Below are 18,142 nucleotides of genomic sequence, written 5' to 3'. Positions count from 1 at the left end.
GCAGGGTCCCAGCCAGACTAAAGTCGGAAAACAGTGTTACAGCAGCAAAAAGTGGGGGTAACCATTAGGCCTGGGCAAAATTTCCGTTCCGTTTGCGGAAATTGCGATTTTTGCGTATCGCGGAGAGCGCGGAAATGTCAAAATTTCCGCATTCCGCAGCTTTGCGATAATTTGTTTCTTGCTCGCGCTGTAAAATAATACATTCTGACGCGCGAGCGATCGCCTTACCTAAATCCCCGCGTTCGCCGACAAGTTTTCCCGATCCGGTCGCATTCTCCATGAGATGTTGTATTGTTTTAGCCATTTGCGCTGTCTCGTGACAGTTCGCGTCCGCAGTGACATCATGCGTCGCGCGATCACGTCTTTCTTCTCGCGATCATACACCGCGAGACAACTGAAAACAAGATGGCCGCAACCGCAGGGGTAAGTTGGCGACCCGCAACCATGCAGAAAATATCGCGAACGGGCGGGAAAAAAACTTCCGCATCTTCGCGATATTTCCACGTGTTTGCGGAGATTTGTGACATTTTCGCGATAATTTGCGAAAGTGAATTTCGCAAATTCCGCCCACCCCTAGTAACCATGTGACGCAGATCCTACTCTCCTACACAGTAATATATTTTATTTATTAAATTGTTGTATTCATGCCACATCTATAATCAGGTCAATGAGCCAAACAAACAACAATGTGGGACCTAAAGAAAAAGATAAATTGAAAGCAAAGCTAAGCCTTGAATGCTTTATAAAAGGACAGGACATTCCATTGCATAGGAAAGCAGATGTTGACACTCGAAGAAACCCAATTATTTTCCTTTTCGAACTCTAGTTTTGGAATTCGGCTAGGGGTGAATCTTCCTAATGGAGTGTCAACCACTACAAGCTTTTAATAGATGTGGATTTTAAACTGTGACCTCCATTGTCCACATTTTAGAATGAGGACTGTTGTTGCCTTTGCTTGGGGAGCACCCAGAACTGTCAGGATTGGCTATGTAAGGAACTGGGCCCACCAGACACTCAGGGGCCTATACCCAAACCACATTTTATAGTATATAAGTAGTACAACAGTAGTACTCATGTATTATGAAATGCTATATACAAGCTTACAGATGGAAACATGCAAGTCTACACCTAAGTATAAATCTATCCTCAGATTTGGTTAATAGCAATAAAAGCGTTGAGTTATAACTAGGTGGAGTAGTAAATATAGATGTATGTCAATATGTACATGTATGTTTACCTTTATGAATAGGCCCCTGAAGTGTTGTTTCTGCTCACTGCCACTCCCAGCATTTTGCAGGGGAATAGGAGGAAGCATCTTCAATGCCCAGCAATGGTTTGAATGCTGCTTCTACTGCTGGATGACAGAAGCGACCATACGACTCTGTCAAATCACCTGGTCACCATGTAAATGTGGGCAGTTGCCCCACCAGGACAGGTTCACCGATTGGAAAATAAACAACCACAGAGTGATTCAAAAGTTGCTGAAAAAGACCACACAAAGAGAAAAAGTAAATATTTCTGGTCTTACAGCAGTAGCAGCAAAGGTTGTGCTTGGTGTAAAGAAAACAACATTCAGTCAGCTTTGGGCCGTAATTTAAGTAGGCGGGTGGGCTTCACATACACACACATACATACTCACACTCACCCAGCTACATACATATTTACTCACATGTATGCATTCACAAGTACACACACATACAACCATCATTCACATGCACATGTACACACATATATTCACAGCAGCATGCACACACTATATACATACATTCATTCATACACACGTACACCCATGCACTAAACATTAGAAAAAAGAGAAAAGCTTACCAGGCCACAGCGGTGATCTCAGGTAGCGGGATGGAATCCTTTGAAGTTCCTGTATGATTGGGACTGCCGCCTCTTCTCATTGGCCCCTCGTGGGTCAGCTAATGAGAGGAGGTGCCAGTCCATCACTCGTCACAGAGTGGGATGGGGTCATTGACAGTTGCTGCTCCCACCCCACTATTTGACGAGTGTCACTAAAGGGCACTTTGGCATGGGCAGTTCAGGGCTTAAAAATGAAGCACCAAGCTCTGAGTTTATCAGTGACAAGGCCCTTGTCATGAGGTGGATCTGGTACAAACAGGGAAAGTGCACCCTATTACATAGATTATATAGGGGCTGCATGTTCAGGTTAAAAATAGAGTGACATTGAAGTAGCCTCTCTGTGTTTGGCTGTGCAGGCGGCAACATGCCTGCACTTTTAAAGGATATTAGAGATCCCCTTGCAGGCTGGTGCAGTTAGTGACTGCACCCACTCAAAGGTAATGACTTGGGGGTCCATAGGATCCACTTTCTCCAACCACACGGTGGTTATCAGGGGACGCACTGACAGTGCGCCATGTTTTAGATGGCACACTGTCAGTATGCTCCCTGTCAGCTTCTTTGCCACTGAGCCCTTGTCTATAATACAACACAGGTGCAGAGGCAAAGCCATTCCCTCACTTGCATGGGACCACACGCCCATGCAATTGGGAGAATGCCCTCTGATCATTACGCTGGCGCTGTATGTGTGCCAGAGCATTCCGTATTAGAGAAGGGACAGCCCAAGCGTCTGTGGTCCCTTTTGTAATACAAAAGTGACCCAGGGGTGCCCGAAGCTGGCCAAAAAACTTTGCGCCCTCGGGGCACTTTGTGTGAAACAGCCCATGGTGTTTCAATTAAATACTCACAATGTTCAGTAAGAAATGTTCCTTATTGAAACTGTGTTAAAATAGAAACTTCCTTTTTCAATAGTGAAAGGTAAAATATTTTTGTAAGAGCCTTGAAGTGTACTTAATATTTAAATGTAACAAAGATGCATGAATACTTAATGGCATGTATGGAGGTATTGTGGTTTTAGGGGTTGTGATCTGCTGGTCCACAATCTGTTAAAGATGCTTCAAACCTATCGGGGCTAGTCTTGACTTACCACTGTTATCTGCATTTAATTCTATTAGTGAGTGTTTTTTGCATATTTATAATTTTGTGTGTAGTATTTCATTGTGCATGTAAATACTTTTCGTTTTAAAAAAGAATACACTGACTGGATATTTATTTATTGAGTGTTAAATGCTGCATTCCTGAAATCTGAATTTCTAGCTCACAACATCTAGAGTTGTAAGAACAGCAGTGTAGGAAATGTAGGCTGCACTAGTATAATAATTCTCATAAATATATAAATTGATAATGCTCAACTTCCTGTGACCCCACCGCTTAGAAGTCACAAATAAAAGAGAGAAAAACTTCACTCCAAATAATCAGAACATGAAAAGGAGCATGCAGTTATACATAATACATTTGTAAATTATAAAAAATTTCTCAAGATCCCCGAAATCCAAAAGGTATTGCACAAGGAGTCTTGAAATCTCTTTTTCCACTAATTCTTTATTCGTAGTCAAATGCATCAGGTTTTTTACTGATCTCCTATGTTCCTGTATTCTCATTTTGAGAGCTCTGATGGTACTACCAATATAGATTTTACTGCAATTACAAATTATGACATACATCACAAAAGTACTATTACAATTGATGAACTGATCAATTCGATATTTCTTTTATGTGTTGTATTGGAATTCCTTAAGTTTACAGCCATTCTCACATACAATAGAACCATCAAAGGTCTAGAAACCTTTGGGTTGGGTTAACCAGGTAGAACCTGTTTGAATACTCCTTTGGGGTTTTAAGTACTTCCTCGTTATTTTGTTTTTAATCTTTTATATGTAACTAGGGGTTTGTCCATAATTACATTAGTCAATCCTGGTACACCTTATAATAGATCCCAATTCTTCTGTAGAATTTTGTAGATATGGTTATGGTGTTGATTATAAGTAGTAAACAATGCTACACGTTCAATGGGCTTTCTCTTTCGTTTTCAAAATATACGTTCTCTTAATCTTAGAGATTCTTTTCTAAGAGTGATTCAGGGTATACACGGTCCCGTAACCTCTGTTTCAAATCATCCAAACATTCCACAAAATCCTGTTCCATACTCCAGTTCCTTCTTAGTCGTATCATCTCACCGCAAGGAATGCCTGGGATGACAGATCGGGGATGGGCACTGCCAGCTCTAAGTAAGCTGTTAGTGGAGTTATCTTTTCTATTTTTTATTTTTATTTTATTGTTTGCAATGTACAGCCATACATCCAAATAGTAAATATGATTTTTACTGTGGCAATTGGTAAAACTCACATGCATGCTGTTATCATTTCAATAATCCATGTAGCTATCCTGCATCACTGTTGAACTTCTCTGCCTCCCTACCCTGAGTCAAATGCTAAAAGTCCCACATACGGGGGTGCACAGTATGGGGGACTCAGGTTAGGACTCGGAGATTCAAAAGTTGTCAGAATTGAAACTTCTAATTGCTCTCTGATGCAGATTTCTCACACAGGGGCGCATATTTACAGGGCACTAGCAACACTGGGGCGTCACTTTTTTTGGCGCTCCGGTGGCGCTCTATGCAAGCCCATATTTAAAAGGTTGCGCTAATCCACTCTGCATGGTTTAATCCAGCCTTGTAAATATGGCCCTCTGCAACACAGTTTTCGTGGGCATGCAATGGGTGTTGCTGTGGGTGTTCCCAGCGACACCAAAGGCTTTTTTACACTGCTCCAGATTTACAAAGATCTGTAAATCTGAGGCAGCACCAAAAGCAAACGCCTTTCAAAAGGAGGTGTTAATGTGAAGCAACGAGGATAAATACTTTAATTTCTCCTCGTTTTTTGCTCTTTCTATGTGTGCTGCATTGTGCAGCACACACTGAAGGAGCAAAACATCATTAATGATTGTTTTTGTGAATGTAGGTGTCCCTTCCTGCACAACCGTAATCCTCCCTGCAAAGCAGGCACCCTTTCATCATTTGTTCAGCATTCCTATTGCAGTTAGATTGATTTAAGAGAAAAATGAGAACTTTCCTCCTTACTTTATCTTTCCTTTGTGTGAATCTCTGCTGTAGTCTGATGTCTCCTGGTCAGTTCTCAACCTCTATCTGCCTGTTCTGAATTAGCAAAATGCATTTATCTTGAGATTAGTTTCTTTTGCTCTATATATTAAAATCACATATACCTTTTCTTAGAAATCGAGTGGTATTATCAAAATGTGGTCAACGTTGAAATGCTGCCAAGAGGGGACAAAAACAAACAGGATGACACAGTTGACTTGAACTGTCGTCTTGAATTTGTGTCTCTGTACAGCTAAGGCAGAAAGCCAACATGTACGATAGATGGCTGGGTGCTCCTGTTAAAATGTGTGAAGGAAGGTGTCACTTCCTGCACAGCCGTAATCACCCCTGCAAAGCAGGCAACCTTGCATCTTTGTGCGAGGGTGCCCGCATTGGTGCTAGACAGCTTTTTTAGCTCCGGCGCAGGGACGAGCACAGTGATATGCTGCATTCTTGTTAATACAGTGCACCCCAGCGTTTTGAAAATGACGCCCTTGGAACAGCAAAATTACATGCTGCACTGCTCTGTGTCATTTACATGTAAATATGCCCCATGGTCTGAGACCAAACACAAAGATTTGTCCAAAGTACTTTGAAGCCACAGTTCCATATGTTTCAGATGAAAAAAACCTGCAAAAACTGGTTCTGATGAACCATTTTGGTTGAATCAGTTTCCACAAATGGTTCTTCATGAAAGGCATTCACCATGTGGATAAAAACAAACTAGTAAATGTTCTTCTTGATGAAAATTCTTAAATTCAGTTTGTTTTTCTCCATTTCTTTTTAAATCCCCCTCTAATCATTTTGCAATTAGGGGGGCGCTAAAGGGTGCATGGCAAGATGGCTGTGCCTTAGTGCAGCTCTGCCAGTCGAGTCAGCAATCCGGCCAACATCCTGTACCGCGGCAGGGCAGAACGGCCCATCTGGTGAGGCAAAGTGTTGCAAATCGCACTGACGCTGTTCAGATCAAGTGTGGACCCTGTTACACATCTGTAGAAGGTGAAACGAGAGAGAGCTGAAGAGGCCGCGGAACGGACAACATGGCGGCCATGACTCGCTGCTGAGGCCTCTGGACACGGAACTGTGAGCCGGGACCCCCTTGGCCCTGATAACTGGGAGGTGAACTGGCGAAAGAGATGGGGGGGCCGAGGGACAGCTGTGCAATAATGGAGCTTCGAGAGCAAGCACTTGGTGATTTTGAAGCCGCGGCTGGGAGTTCAGGATGGCGCGAAGGCCGCAGGCTGCAACCGGAGTGAGCAGGGAATCGGATGCTGCTACCATGGCCCAACGAAAAGGAGGGCTACTAAAAAGAAGAGAATACGCCTCGGGAAACGCCATGTCGCTGCCACCTTGATGAGGCGGTGCGGATCATGGAATCGACAAAAGAGGCATTCAGCAGAGGTATACATGTGGCCCGAGCTGCCAAGTTCTGAGAAGGCCACCGGCTGCTAGTTGTGGGCTTAAATGAGAGAGAACAGACACATGCAGCTGATCCCCCTCTGATAAGACGCGTGTGGGGGAGGACGGCGGCCGACATTGCCGAGCTGCTGATTATCTGATGAGACTGACTCTGGGGACACAAATTTTGCTGTGCGACGCCTGGATTAATTGGAGGTGGCCAGAATGGGTGCGAAGGTCAGTGCGGCGTCCCCGGTGGAAATATTAGCCTGCCGAGTACGGTGAGAGCTTGGGATTGAGCCCTACATTGTGTGATACACGCATGAAGGCTTACAACTGCTGTTTGTGATTCACGGGGAGGGAACTGCTACGGATTATTGACCCCCTTCGATGGACGGGCTGACTGCGGCGAAAAGTAAGTAGGGGACACTGAGGCTAACTGCGGGGCCATAACCACTGTGGCAAAGCGACAGGCATGGTTGTATGCGGAGAGCGGAGGCTCCAAACTTCATGCGGTGACCCTGGCCCTCTGAAGTAACAGCGGCCAATTGAGTGGCACAAGAGTGAATAGCAGTGGCCCAACAAAGTGTACACTAGTGACATGTGGAGACGGGTCGCAACCTGTGTGCTGGCAGAGCGAAGCAGTGGATCAGCTGCTGCATGCGAGGTGGAAGCTGGAAAGATAGGACGTAGTGTCTGTAGCATATTAAGGAAAAGCGCTCACTCAGAGATAGTGCGCTAACTCACTGCACTGTAAGAACACAAGAACAGGTGGTGTGTGCCTGCTGCAGCCCAATTCAATAAGTAGACAGTATAGATAGTGCTGCAAAAGATTGTGCAAAATGGGCAAACCAGATCAATCGCAGCCACGCCTCACATTGAAAGTCAGTGGGTCACAGCAAAATGCAGCATCGGACTCAGAGGCGGAGACCTTGTCAGATGCCACGCCTACTTTGGAGTCCACACTACTTGAGATGCAACACAGTTTGCAGACTATCGATGGGAAGATCGACTCGCTGAATCTGCGGATGAACAATATGGCAGCCAAGTTGGATAAACAAGGTGCCAGACTTCGAGAGGTGGAAAAACGAGTTTCCACAGTGGAGGACGGCCTGCAAACAGTATCAGTCAAAACGTTAAACATGGAAAAAGTGCGCTAAAAACGAGGACCTGGAGGTGAGGTCCAGAATAAATAATATAGGAAAATAGGGCTGTCGGTGTCAACAATCATGGGTGAGATGGAGCTCTTTTTGAGAAACTGCTGCAAGAGATTTTTGGAGCTGATAATCTATCCCCAATGTTGGTAGTAGAACATGAGCACCACTCTCTTGCAATGCGCCCAAATCTGGGTGCCCCGCCTCTGCACATAATTGTGAGATTGCTGGATTACCGTGATCGGGACATGATCCTTAGACTTGCTCGAGAGGAGGGGCAGATTACGCATCAAGGGAACAATCTAGTGTTCTTCCCAGACTTCACCACTGCAGTGCAAACTGCCAGTAGAGAATTCATCCCGACAAAGAAATTACTGCAAGCAGAGATCATTCCATATGCCATGCTTTATCCTACACATTTGAAGATTGGTCTGGAGGGGCAATCCAAGATATTTACAAATGTGGGAGCGGCCATGGAACATGCGAAAAGTCTAAAGAAACGCTGATGTGGAACTACTACAATGCCCCGGGTCTTAAGACTTATATGATGTACACTGGCTGTTTGAATAGCTAAAATATGAACAAGTTATGGTAGGTACTGTAAAAGGGATGAGCGTCGTCAGGGAAAGAGAACGTGAATTGTAAGTTTGTATAATGATGTTATCCTATATGCCTTGTTGGATGCGCGTGGATGCCTTGTCAGGTATTGGATTAGCTTGACCACCTCCCATTCACAACGGGAGGCAGAGAGCACTCTTGTGTCCCCAAATGGGAGTACCCCAAATGTTCTTATGTGTTAACTGGGTGTTTAGCTGCTTGGTGTTTGTATTGTGGGTTACCTTTAGCAAGTAGGGGGTGCTGAAGTGGGTGGGGTTTTGTGGGGGTGGGGTGGGGCATAGCAGACTCAGGGGGGAATTGATGTGATGTGTGCTATTTATACGCTCTGGCCATGCCAGAATATCTTGTGGAATGTACTGTGCAAACATAAGATTGGGCAGTTCTGGGTGATAGCATTAAGCTAATAACTTGGAATGTACGGGGGTTAAATTACCCCAAAATATCTGTAATGTATTAGCCTATTTAGATAGACAAGATGTACAGATTGCATGTCTGCAGGAGGTGCATTTGACTAAACATAACAAATTGAAGGTGGGTACCCGCTGGACCACAGTGAGAATTGCTTCATCCTTCTCCTCATACTCCAGGGGCACATTGCTCTTGGTTATGAAAGGGACTCCATATACTTTTATCAAGTCTGAAGTGGATGAGCAAGGTAGGGTTCCCTTAGCACTGGGCAAGCTTGGTGATACGTTGGTACTCCTAGTTAATACGTGTGGCCTCAATATTGACGATCCTGGATTTTTTAATGATGTGTGGAGATGAATTGCATCCTACCCTCCAGCGGTGGTAATATGGGGCGGTCTCGACTCCAGAATGGACTGCTCTAATAATGCGGATGGGAGAGGAAAAGAAGCTGCAATGATATTGGGGGAACTGATTGAGGCAGAAGGGCCTGTATATGTATGGAGGGCCCAGAACGCAGGTGGGAAGGAGGGCACATTTGTGTCAGCGGTACATGGTTCATTGTCCTGACTGGATCATTGGCTAGGGTTGAGAGAGGCGGTGCCTTGGACCATTTCAGGTGAGCATCCCGCTAGGACGTTGTCTGATCACGCCCCAGTGTTTGTTGACACTAAAGGTGCCGACATGTAGCAGACCTCAATTTCAGTGGCGATTGGAACCCTCTTCCCTAACGGATATAGTTTTTCGGGCCAAAATAATGGAGGCAATTGGCAACTTCTTCTCAGAAAATGAGGGCACTGTGGAAAGTGTAGGCACCCTGTGGGAGGCATTCAAGGTCACCATAAGGAGGGAGTGCATGGCCCCTGAGCAGGAGTGTTAAAAGACCTATGTAATAGAATGTAGGTCCTAGAAGATAGAATTGGTAAGCTGGAACGTGACTATGAATGGAACCCCAGAGCTGACAATTTGGCCCACATAAGGGTGCTTGCCATGGAATACAATGAAACGGCGGAACAGCAGATATTGCATAAATCCCGGCGGTCCAGGGCAAGATTTTATGGCGAGGGAGGTAGGCCTAGCCGTTCATTGGCACATAAATTTGCATTACCCAGGGTACAGGAATACATCACAGAATTGCTAGATAAAAGTGAGGTTGCTCAGCACTCTACTCCTGAGATATGTAACATTTTTGTGGCCTTTTATTCTAAATTGTATGGGACCAGGCAAACGACTTCGGAGGGCGAGATCGAGAACTATCTAGGAGATGTCGCTTTGGGGTGGTTATCGAATGGACAACGTGAGTATTTGACCCAACCTTTTGATGTGGAGTATGTTAAGGCTGCTATAATGACCTTGCCCACATGTAAGGCGACCGGAATTGATGGGCTTCCCACTGAATTTTACAAAGGCTATTGTGAAGAGCTTATTAAAGGTGTATGCCGAGGCGTGTGAGACAGGAGTACTACCCCCATCTCTCAGGGAAACCCTGTTGGTCACACTTTTAAAGCCTGATAAACTGGCTAACACATGTGATTCATATAGGCTGCTGTCACTCACAAATATAGATACTAAAAGTTAGGCAAAAATGATAGCATGTTGGCTGCAACCACGGATGACTAAATTGGTCCTTCCTGACCAATCGGTGTTTGTCCCCAAATGATCTACAGTATATAATCTCCATACAATTTTTGCGGTAATTCACCACCTAGAGCCTGATAACCCAGCAGTGGCGGTATTGCTAGATGGCCCAAAACCTTTTGACTCATTGCAATGGGGGTATATGTTTGTAGTGCAGCAAAGTATGGAAATGCCGCCATTATTTCTAAAGTGGATAAGTCCGTTGTACACCAACCCACGTGCCAGGCTGCGAGTTAATGGCTGGGTAACTGAGGCAATCCCAGTCTGTAGGGGCACGCAGCAGTGATGCCCAATGTCGCCGATGGTATTTGCCCTGGCATTAGAACCTCTGGTCTGTAAATTCCAACAGAAGCATGCAGTTGTCGCATTAGGGTTCAGACAACGCCCGCTAGTCATTTCACTCTATGCGGACGACATGCTACTGTATGTGCAAGACCCGGCTACTCATTTAGCGACCTTGGTGCGGGAGTATGTCCTGTTCCAACGGCAATCGGGGTTGGGAATAAACTGGGCAAAATCTACTATTAACTGACAGTATGCTACAATTCCAGATGGATTATCCATTATTTTGGGCTGTGGACCCAGTGAAGTAGTTGGGTGTGTGGGTGCCCAGGGACCCTGAAACGGTACTTGAAATGGATTATGGGAAGGCAGTGACAGACCTTACGGAGAAAATATCACATTGGACACACTTGTCGCTGTCACTGGCGAACAGAATAGCCGTGGTAAAAATGACGATTCTACTTAAGTTACTCTACTTATTTGTTACTGTCCCAATAAAACTTAACTTAGCATTTTTTTAAACGCTGCACTCCTGTCTCCTGTCATTAGTGTGGTCTGGTAAGGAACCGAGATGCAGTTGGAGCACGCTGACCCTACCATTCAAATGGGGGTGGTTGACATTTGGCGGTACATCCCGCACCATTGGTTGCTAGAATATTATATCCCTGCAAGGGAAGCCATAGGAAGGAAATCAATTCAGTTGCGTGTACTGTCTGGGCGTGGAAAGCACTTGTAGTGCGAGCTACTCATATACTCTTCAGATATGCCCATTCAGGGCCACCCGGGAATCTCGGTGGCACGAGAGCGCGGGGCACAGGAGATACTACAGTCAGTGGGGATTATCAAGCTAGGGGATATTTACAGAAACGGCACGTTTAAAACGCTGAATAATTTCCAAGAGGTTCGGTCATACAAAGCAATGCATGGGTTTAAATATGCCAGCCTGCATGCGGCGGTGCACTCATTAACTCCGAGTTTCATGCGGAAACCAATTGGGTTAAAGGCACTACAGGTTTTATTGAGTGGCAGCAAAAGTGAGAGACTAATCACTAGAATGTACAATGGATCTCAACATGAAAATGACTGCCTAGATTCTTCGGCATTAGATAATTTGAACTCGGTGCTTGCGTCGCCCGTGCCCTGGGAGAGTTGGGAAGTCTGCTGTAAGTTGACTGGAAATATGACTGCTAACTGTAATCTACCTATTATTCATTTTAAATATGTGCACCAAGTCTACTATACACTAACACAATTGAGGAAGTTTGGGCTAGAGAGCGGATGCCAGATGTTCGCGCTGTGGGCAGGATGGGGCGGATTGTATTCATCTAGCGTGGGAATGTGCAGCAATAGCGCAGTTCTGGAAGAGAGCGGCACAGGTACTAACTGAAATGACATCAGGAACGGTTAATTGCACACCGGAGAGCTGCTTACTGGGATTTCTAAAGGGACTCAAGCCGTGCAACCGGCGTATATTTGCCATTGGCACTATATTTGCTAAGCGTGCTGTGACAATGTGCTGGAATGCTAGAGCTACTCCAACACTGTTTAAATGGGTCAGAGATCTTGCTTTCTGTAAGGAACGACCGAATTTTTATGCAGAGGAACTACCGGAAGCCTCTAGGCCTAAAGATTTGTGGTCACCGTTCACAATGTACCTGCTTAACCACCCAGATATGATGTAACTGTGCGTACGTAATACAGGTCAATCAATCTCAATGAGGTGATGTTAACAGACGATGCACTGTAGGACACCACTGATGTTGTGTATTGCTTTTCCCTTATGGGTCTGCTATGTGGGCATGGGCTGGGGGGGGGGCAGAGGAGTGGAGTTATTATAACAAAAACAAAAGGTAACAAACAGAAGCTGGTATATAACTGGTGACTGCATTATGTTGTTATTATAGTATGAATCTACTCGTGTCACAAATTATACTTTTGATCCTAATAAAAAATATAAACATTTTCCAATTGGGGGCGTTCTCCCTGTACCCCCTACATTTAACTCCTCACTTTCTGCTTGCTCATGTTTTTAATCTACCCCAACCTTCTCCCTTCTTTCATTCATCAGGGAAAGTTCACCCTTGGACTTTCTATTTCTTCCTTCTTTAGACTAATTTGTTTTTACCTCTCCTTTCCCCTTGTCCCTCCCCCGTGTCTATGGGGTGCTGATGCTCCTCTCACACTGCTTATTTTTCAAACTCATGTGTACTTACCTCATTTTTCATTACCCTCTTTTGTTTACTTACCTTTTTCGTTTTTTTGTTCTTTTGGACTGTCTTCTTTGGCTCTCCTTCCCCTTTTCTCTTTTAAATTGGGTCATAATAGATCTAGAAAAGGAACTGCGCAGTCCTTGTTTTGCTTCCATCACCCTTCACTTTTTTTTCAAATTTGAAAATGCTTTCTTAAAATATGTCCTTTCATTTTAGGAAAGTTTTAAGACTTTGTTTTTTTGCTATCGAAAGCTTTCAGTTTTCAGCTTCAGTTTTCCTTGGAAATGGGAATTCCCTACTTTGACAATTCACCAAAAAAGGAGTTTTGTCAGACTGGTTTTAACACATTGACGTTCTACATTTTGTAATTTATCAAACACACATATCAGTAGAATCTACACCTAGAAACACTTAAAGCCAAGGTCAAAATCTTAAAATCTGTTGAGAATTATTAATTTAATGCTACCTTAAAGCATGTCTTTTTGACGGTAATAAGTGTAAATTCTGATAGAGCACATGTTGAAATGAACACTACTGAATTGGGAAGTAGAGCTATGTGGCATAACTATGTTGCAGTAACAAGTGCTTCTTGAGCTCTCTTGACAATGAAACATTTGTGCGCTCTTAGTTTCATATGAGCCTGTTTTGCACAGATGTAATTGTTCAGCATTCCTAGTGCAGTTAGATTGATTTAAGAGAAATGTGAGAACTTTCCTCCTTACTTTATCTTTCCTCTGTGTGAATCTCTGCTGTAGTCTGATGTCTCCTGGTCAGTTCTCAACCTCTATCTGCTTGTTTGGAATTTGTAAAATGCATTTAGCATGAGATTAGTCTATTTTTCTCTTTAGTAAAATCACATATACTTTTTCTTAGAAATCGAGTGCTATTATCAAAATGTGGTCAACGGTGAAATGCTCCCAAGACGGGACAAATACAAACAGGATGACACAGTCGACTTGAACTGTAATCCTGGATTTGTGGCTCTGTACAGCAGAGACAGAAAACCAACATGCACGATAGATGGCTGGGTGCCCCCGTTAAAATGTGAAAGTAAGTAGTGTAATTCTTATTTCATAAATGCTTCTTTATTATCTATATATTTATCTGTTACATACATAAAGACAGATGCTGATGGTGTTGACAAATGTAAACCTGTTTAGCCATGTATTGATTCCTTTGAAAACATACATTTTTCATAGGTCCACTATTAGTTCCAACTTTGTAGTGAAGAAAATACATTTTAAAGGGAGCAGCAATTCACTACTTGTAAGTTATCCAAATTGCAAATACACCAAATACAATAGCATTTTCTCTCCATATCAGCCCGACTACTTTCAGCAGCTGGTTCACCACTGTACTACCATCTGAAATGCAGTATCCAGAAATACCAGAGGAATCAGATATAATTAATACATAGTAATAGGAGTATAGGATCCCTGTCTCACAACTCCTGGAGCCTTGTCACGCTCCCTATCTTCAATAAGGATGTGTAAAAATACTATATAAAGGAATTATTTGCCATAATTAAAAAACAACACAAGCAAAACATTGCCACATAAGCTCTGGTTCAGGCCTGGACTCAAACAATTACTCATTAACTAATGAACATAAAACTGCGAAGAAGCAGTAAGATTGCATATGGGTGATTCTCATATTGGCCAATACCAATATTTAGCCTGTTTTATGTCAAGCAATGTGATATATCATGTATTTATCATATTTTTTACAGCCTTCATATCCAAAGAGCTGTACTAGTAGTCAACAAAACTTTACTTAGATAACAAAAATGAAACAATCAAATAAACATCAATTGGCCAGGCATGGCTGCCAACAGATGTTGTAAGACCTCTGACCTCAGGGACTCTGCTCTCTGCCCCAGCAGCTCGGCTGTTATGCCGCTGCCCCCTACACCTCTCTGAGAAGGTAAGTGTTCGAGGCCTTCCTCCACCCTCAGGCTCCTGCCTAAGTCTTATCCCTGGTCGTTTAGAGGGAGAGCATAGCTCTTCTGCTGTTCCGCTGTTGTCTGTCTTTGTGTTTGTGCCCATTTTCTGTCTTCATCTGTCTTTTGTTACTGTGCCTTTGTATTTGTTATTTTCTGTCTTTCTGTTTATTTCTTCCTGTTTGTGTCCTCCGTGCCCGTTTCCTTTCCTGTTGCTGCTGCCCCTGTGTCCCCTCCCCCCAGCTGGTTCCCGCTCCCGCCTCCCAGCTGTGCTTCCCTCCCCCTTCCCTAGTTAATAGCGGCTGCTGCTCGGGCGTGTGAGCAAGACCTCTAACCTCCTGGTCAGGGACTCTGCTCTCTGCCCCAGCAGCCACACTGTTGTGCCTGGGGCACACTTTAAGTGGAATTTTATTTCATTTAAACATGAGCAAAAATAATTTTATTTTGATTTAATCTAAATAATATTAGTAACTTAAAATTAAGTTATTAATGCTGTAACATTTTATTTATAGTATAATTCTTCCTACTGGTGAAAGTTAACATATACAAATATTTTCTTTTCAAATTTTCTTAAATTCGTTTAATAAACCAAGATTTCTCTATACTTCACCATAGGGAGATTGGTTCCTCATGGCGAAGACCTTCACTTGTTTGTGAAAAAGTTCTCAGTAGTAACTTTACACTCGTAGATTAGGCTACATACCCTAAATTCAGGTGGTGGATAGATTGAAGTGATGCAGATCGTGCTACTTAAATCCCCTAGGCTTCCACAGACAGGATGATCTCACAGTCACACGCGCACATACACATCACACGCTGGTGGGGCCCATAACACCAACATTCATTCTCATCAAATTATCCGTACTGAACCTGAGGGAGATTTTCTGGGGTTCTCTCCGATCTGCACTTTTCTTTAAGATGGAAATAACACCTTTCCCTTATTTACCTTCTTATTATCTCCATCTATCCTGGCGATAGATCATTTAGTTGAGATGGTTTAATTACCACTTAACACTCTAATATATACAAATATACATTTCATTGAAATAACAACCCGACACTTGAATTTTAAATCAATGTTTCAATTTATCTAAATCAAAAGCAGGTTAAATCCTAATAAGTCCTTCATCTTTGTCATATTTACCTATTCTGGCTATTTGTCGTTTTCTAAGTCAGAACCGTCCTAAATGGAAATCGACAGAGTCCCGTTCTATCCGTCAGTCACCGTCCTCTCTGTCAGCATGACGTTCAGTAGTGATGCGTCAGGAAGCTCTCGAAATGACGACCCGAGACCCCCTCTAGTCTACCAATATTTATACTAAAATTTTCATATACAAAGTTTCATTCAATGGTTTCTCGGATTCCAATTGGTTCATCGAAGATACATTTAATTTCATTAAGTTACATGGGTAAGTTTTCCCAGCTGGGGAAAGTATCTATTAATCAGGAAAGTTCATGTTCAACTAGAGTTCGATACTTTTCTTCCTCATTCAGGGGCCTTGGTGTTAGACGGACCGGGAGGGTCGGCCGAGGACAAGGGGAGAGGTCTCCGGGGAGAGCCGTCTCCAGCGATCGTACAGACAAATAACTTCCCCCCCACAGACAGATACCACACAAGGATAAGATTTAGCGTTCTTTATATGCACTTCTTAAGGTACGATGAAATGGTACAAGGAGGTCTGGACTCAGGGGTCCCCTCGATTAAGTCTCTCAAGATAGGAAAAGGGGTAGCGGGACAGTCTGTTTACCAGTCTGGTAGTTCGGATGATATGGGGATTAGCTCACAATCCTCGAGCTTGGTGGTTTAGCTGGTACGGGCCGCGGCAGCGCCAGCAGGTCCCGGTGGAGATGGTCGATACACGGTCCGCGGCAGCGCCAGCTGGTCCCGGTGAAGATGGTCGAGGTACGGTCCGCGGCAGCGCCAGCAGGTCCCGGTGAAGGTGGTCGTTACAACGGTCCGCGGCAGCGCCAGCAGGTCCCGACGAGGATGGATGTTGCAGAAGGCCGCGGCAGCGCCAGCAGGCAGGACGATAGTTCGCAGGGTAGGGCTACGGCAGCGCCAGTAGTCCGTCAAGGCTGAGTTCTCTCGGTGTCTCTCGACTCCAGGATACAACTGCCTCCCTGCTCCGGAGCTGCCCCAGTTATAGGGCAGGCGCCCTTTGATGTCCGGACCCTCGCACTTGGAGGTCGGAGGGTCCGGGATGAAGGTGTCCAGACACCCAGCAGGGGGTGGAGCCAGCGCCTGGGGGAGCTGGAGGCGATCGGCACCTGGCGGGGGAGAGTCCTTGGCGCTTCGTTCTCCCATTGACCTGCCAAGTGGTCCGCTCACCTCCTGGGTGGATGGTGGTGCCGGGATGTCGGGGCCGGCCAGGCCCAGGGTTAGGGTCGGATGGAGGCCACGCGGCCTCGTGGCGCAGGGCCCAAGATGGCGGCTTGACCCGGCCGGGGGAGCCGGTGGTGGCTTGGGTCCGTGATACATGGAGGTCCGAGGGCAGGAATTCCGTCGGGAGACGGGGTGCGGGTGATTCTCGTGGGTCACGCCTGGTGGGCCTGGGCTGGGGCCTTGTCATGCGGGGAGGGAGCCAGCCCTTCGTGTGGCCTGTCCAACATGCGTCCCCCCCAGCTGAAGGCGGGGAGAGTCACCCATCTCCTTGGGGACTCTCCTCGTCGAGGCGGAAAAAGCGTGACAGGCCATCCGCGTTGGCGTGGTCTTGGCCCGGTCGGTGCTCCACGGTGAAGTCCATCCCCTGCAGGGAGATGGACCAGCGCAATAGTTTTGGGTTCTCCCCCCGCATCTGCATCAGCCACTGCAGGGGTCGATGGTCGGTTTGTACCCGGAAGTGGGTACCGAAGAGATAGGGCCGGAGCTTTTTGAGGGCCCACACCACTGCGAAGGCCTCCCTCTCGATTGTGCTCCAGCGCTGTTCTCGGGCCAGGAGACGTCGGCTGATGAAGGCCACCGGCTGGTCATGACCTTCGGGGTTCACTTGGGAAAGAACCGCCCCGATGCCGTGGTCGGAGGCGTCTGTCTGTACCACGAATTCCCGACTGTAATCGGGGGCCTGGAGTACAGGGGCGGTGCACAGGGCGGCCTTCAGCTTTTCGAAGGCCGCTTGACAATCGGGGGTCCAGTTAATCCGCTTCGGTTGGTTTTTGGACGTGAGACCCGTGAGGGGCCCCACGATGCTGCCGTAGTCCCTCACGAACCGCCGGTAGTAGCCGGTGAGCCCCAAGAAGGCTCGGACCTCGGTCTGGGTGACGGGGGGCTGCCAGGACTGGATGGCAGCAATTTTAAGTTGCAGCGGGGCCACCAGCCCGCTTCCCACCTGGTGCCCAAGGTAGGTCACGGACCCTTGACCAATTTGGCATTTGCCGGCCTTAATCGTGAGGCCGGCCCGCTGGAGGGCCTGTAGGACCTCTTGGAGGTGGAGGAGGTGGTCGGACCAGTGGCGGCTGTATACAGCGATATCGTCCAGGTAGGCCGCGCTGAACTCTTCGAGCCCCGCCAAGACCTGGTTCACAAGACGTTGAAACGTGGCGG

At 45.7% G+C, this 18,142-nt stretch overlaps 1 protein-coding gene across 5 annotated transcripts in view; it reads left to right on the top strand.

The window, feature by feature from the left end:
• LOC146833904 (complement factor H-like) overlaps window positions 1–18,142 on the top strand; it is a 1,264,875-nt gene that overhangs the window by 201,291 nt on the left and 1,045,442 nt on the right. For 4 of the 5 annotated variants that reach the window (XM_085601813.1, XM_085601812.1, XM_085601811.1 and 1 more), the window contains exon 3: window positions 13,536–13,712. The exons of the other annotated variant lie outside the window; for it this stretch is intronic. In XM_085601813.1, coding sequence (XP_085457939.1) covers window positions 13,536–13,712 — 177 coding nt within the window. The remainder of the gene's footprint in view (window positions 1–13,535; window positions 13,713–18,142) is intronic. 5 annotated transcript variants of the gene reach the window in all.

Source organism: Triturus cristatus, chromosome 4_2 (genome assembly GCF_964204655.1).
Source record: "Triturus cristatus chromosome 4_2, aTriCri1.1, whole genome shotgun sequence".
Classification (NCBI taxonomy): domain Eukaryota; kingdom Metazoa; phylum Chordata; class Amphibia; order Caudata; family Salamandridae; genus Triturus; species Triturus cristatus.
Note: the sequence above shows the minus strand (reverse complement) of the source record. Positions and strands in the feature narration are given on the sequence as shown.